Raw genomic sequence first — 4,122 nt, 5'->3', positions numbered from 1 at the left:
GAATTAGTTAATTATAATTAAGTGTTGGAAAAAAAAAATAGATTCATGTAAAAACTAATGTAAAATTAGTGAACATCAATTTATAAGACCTATATAATAAAATTTGTAATATTCTCAACATTACTTTTTCTTTTCTTTTCTTTTCTTTTTTACATCCTCAACATTACATTTTAAAAAAATTAATTTTAGTATTATACCAACACACCAACCATTCAAACACTACAAGTCTACAAAAGCATATTTCTCAAATCCCATTTTCCAAGCAATGCTTTCTCACTTTTCCAACTATTTGGCTTTTTTCCCAACCATATAAAATCACTGCGTCACACTCACCTCACACTCACACACTCAAAATTATTGCTTTAGAAAAGCTTCCCTAGAGTCACAGACTCCCCACCTCTAACCTCATAAACATAAAGCCATATTAGCCATGAACTCCACCACCACCTCCCCTGACACCCACATAGACATCAACTTCACCTCTGGCTGCCACGCCGATGAACCAAACCAGTCCAACACCACAGTCCCTTTTCTCATTCAGCCCTCCAATGCCGCATCAAAGCCTTTAATCTTCAACCAGTTACGCAGATTCCGCATATGCCTCATGTGGTGTGCACTCGACCACTCTTCTTGCTATGGAAAATTCATCTCCTACTTCATATTCATATTCTTCACCATCCTCGTCCCCCTTATAACATGCTTCTCTGCTCGAGTCCCTCCCTCTGCTGAAATTGACGACCCCATCTCTTTCAACCTGCTTGTCCAATTTCCTGAGTCTGGCTTAGCCATCATTGCTTTCTTCACTCTTTCCCGGTTCTTCAGTAGGTACTGTTTAATTATAATTGCTATCTATATATTCTATCCAAAAACTTAGAATAATGCTAATGACACTATATTTTTCACAATTATGTAGTCTATTTGAATTAAAGTAACACAATTTTCATCAAATTCATTATTGACACCATTGCATACCAATCACAAATCATATTAGTAGTTGTAAAAATTGTTGTTCTTAAACTTATTAATAAAATTTATGAGAGTAACTTATTTTTGTTTCCCGTAACACTTTCATTATACACAAATCACAATAAGTTATATAAGTACTTTGTGAAAAATGTTTTACTTAAAACTTATTGAAAAACTTAATTAAATAGTTAGCTAGAGATTAGTTACGTGCATTACTAATACCATTTTATATATTATTATATCAATTGCAAAAAGTCTCCCATCAAACAAACAAACTAAAAAATTGCAAAAAGTCATATCAACCTTATGAAAAATGCTGTGTAAACGTATTGAAAAAGTTAATATGTTAGAGATTTGATCAGTTACTTGTATATAACAACAGGTATGGACTTCTACAGCTTCTATTCCTTGAAGGCTTAAAGGATGATTCTTCGTACGTACAGCGAGGATACACACGTGAGCTTGACAAGGCGTTCCGGTTCTTAGCTTTCATACTTCTACCATCGTTTTTCGTGGAACTTGCTCACAAAATCGTATTCTTCACCACCGTCAAAATATCCTTACCATATGTCAGTAGCGGCGTGGCACTGAATGCCATTGTGTTTGTTTTTGTTATGGCCTCGTGGGTTTATAGGACAGGGGTGTTCTTGTTGGTTTGTGTTTTGTTTCGGCTCACTTGTGAGCTTCAAATACTGAGGTTTGAGAGGCTTCGTAAGATGTTGGAGGGTTGTGATTCTGACTGTAGTGCAATATTTAAGGAGCATAGTAGGATTAGAGAGCAGTTGTGGTTGACCAGCCATAGGTATAGGTTTTTCATAATAGCGTGTATGGTTACCATCACTGTGAGTCAATTGGGAGCCTTGTTGCTGGCTTTGGAATCAGACTCTCAAAAGACTTTCTTTAATTCTGGTGACCTTGTGGTAAGTATTCTTACCTTAATACATATAGAGTAAGGATCATTTTAACAATTTTTTATTAAAAATTTCATAGTTAGATTATATGTTTTCTAGATTCTTAACACGCACAGCTAAATTTTATGTCACTAAAACGTTATTTTATTATTTAGTTTATAAATTTATGTTTTTATATAATCCTAAAATTAAATATTTTAAATTTTAAATATCTTATAGATTAGATAGTTATTAATTAGCATTCTCTAATCATCATAATACTTTGCGTGTATATATATATATATATATATAGGATACATAGAAAGAGGAATAACAAAAATGTATCGATAAAAAATTATCTTGTAATGTACCATCAATAAAAGTAGCTAGCATTAACTGAAACTTGAATCTAACCCTTCTTTTTTTTTGAGGTGGAACCCTCTTTTTTGTTAAGTAAGAAATTATAATACTTTTTCAATGCAGTTTCTTTAATTATTAATTTACATGAAGCCTATAATTCAAAATTTTGGACAATTATACGCAGGTTTGCTCAGCTGTTCAACTTAGTGGATTCTTGTTATGCCTAGTTGGAGCTGCAAAAATCACACATAGAGCACAAGGAATTGTGTCGGTTGCCACTCGATGGCACATGATTGTGACTTGTGCATCTTCTGGATCACCCCAATGCCATACGCCAGAGGTCGATGATACCCCAGTATCTACACACGACACTGATTCTGAGTCCTCAGACATTTTCATAACAATATCTCCACAAGAACCTTACTTATTCCAAACCAGACAAGCTTTAGGTAAGCACATATATATACAATGATGCCAATACCATACAAGTTTGGACTATCTTTTTAAGTATGGCAATGTTTTCCTACTTACCCTTTAATCCTTTATTACTAGTATTTGTTTGTCAAAGAATTAATATATTCCTTGTTGTTTAATATAGTGTGCTTATGATATTGATTTACGTGCAGTAACATACTTGCAACACAACCATGGGGGGGTCACACTGTATGGGTTTGCGCTTGATCGGGGATTGCTTCACACACTCTTCGCATTTGAGTTCTCTTTGGTGCTGTGGATACTGAGCAAAGTGATTGTTTTGTCTTGAACAAAAATATAGTCCTACAAAATATTCTGTTTGGAGGGTATTTAGCTAATTTGATGTAGTAATGTAAAGTGACAGCCAAAGATTCAGCTCAATTTTCTTTCGTTACAACGTTTTATGATTACATGTTGAAATTTTTGAACTTCAATCAATTGGTTTTCAATAAATTAATATGCTTTTTCAACACTTATTATTATGGTAGAAATATTTTCATTCAAGTATGTATAGTCACAAGCACTGTTCAATATCTATTATGTGGATTATTGGCCTGGCCGCCCAATATTAAATTTTAGACAAAAATGTAAATTATATTATCTAAGTTTGGAGTAATTGTGATTTTGGAACATAATGTTTCAAATTTTGGATTTCAATATCTAGCATTAACGTTTGATAGTGTTTTATCAAGAGTTTGTAGCCTTAGGCTACAATCTTATTCAACATTTTTTTATTGGAGGTGAATTTTGACAAATTCACCATTAAATTACATCTTCTTCTTATATACTTCAAACTTGTAAAATTTTTAGAAAATTAAAAATCATTAATTGTATCATCAGTAAATTATTTAAATTGCAAGTTTTTATAGTGTAAGAATATGCATAAAATATAAGCTTATAGATCATATAGTAAATAATATCCGATTGACTAGGCCTATTCAAGAAAATATCGGCATCAACAAAACCAATCTGACCGCACCGCCCTGCCCAGCTCAGGGCTCCACCGAAGGTTTCTGACATGGTGGTCGGCGGTAGATCTTCAATACCGACGTTGGACTGGTGCGGCCATCAGTGCTAAGATGTGCACACCGACAAAGACTAAACCGAGCTGAGCATGTTTTATATATATGTATAAGAAGAGGCCTAACGTTCTAACTTCTAAGAAGAGGCCTAACGTTCATCCATGAACAGGGTCGTTCTTATCAAAAAAAAAAAAAAAAATTGAATTCTTATCCATGAATGTACAGGCCTAACGTCCTTATCAAAAAAAAAATTTTGAATTAAAAAAGAAGTTAACGTGTGTGAGTTACCTTTCTCAGTCAAAAAACATGTGTTAGGAGGAATAGTTTTGAGTGGTCTTGTCTAAGTAACTCTAGTGTCTTCCCACTTGCATTTTTTGAAAAAAAAAAAATGATGTATGGACTATGGCTGT

The 4,122-nt window shown here is 33.5% G+C and overlaps 1 protein-coding gene across 1 annotated transcript; it reads left to right on the top strand.

The window, feature by feature from the left end:
- The first annotated feature begins 341 nt into the window (after positions 1 to 341).
- On the top strand, positions 342 to 3,156 carry LOC112032349 (uncharacterized). The gene is made up of 4 exons (XM_024065120.2): positions 342 to 825; positions 1,349 to 1,886; positions 2,401 to 2,665; positions 2,843 to 3,156. The coding sequence occupies exons 1-4, from the start codon at positions 431 to 433 to the stop codon at positions 2,977 to 2,979; spliced, it is 1,335 nt and encodes a 444-aa protein (XP_023920888.1). The 5' UTR covers positions 342 to 430; the 3' UTR covers positions 2,980 to 3,156.
- Positions 3,157 to 4,122: the final 966 nt, after the last annotated feature.

Source organism: Quercus suber, unplaced genomic scaffold, assembly GCF_002906115.3.
Source record: "Quercus suber isolate HL8 unplaced genomic scaffold, Cork oak 2.0 scaffold_395, whole genome shotgun sequence".
In the NCBI taxonomy this organism is placed as follows: Eukaryota; Viridiplantae; Streptophyta; class Magnoliopsida; order Fagales; family Fagaceae; genus Quercus; species Quercus suber.
Note: the sequence above shows the minus strand (reverse complement) of the source record. Positions and strands in the feature narration are given on the sequence as shown.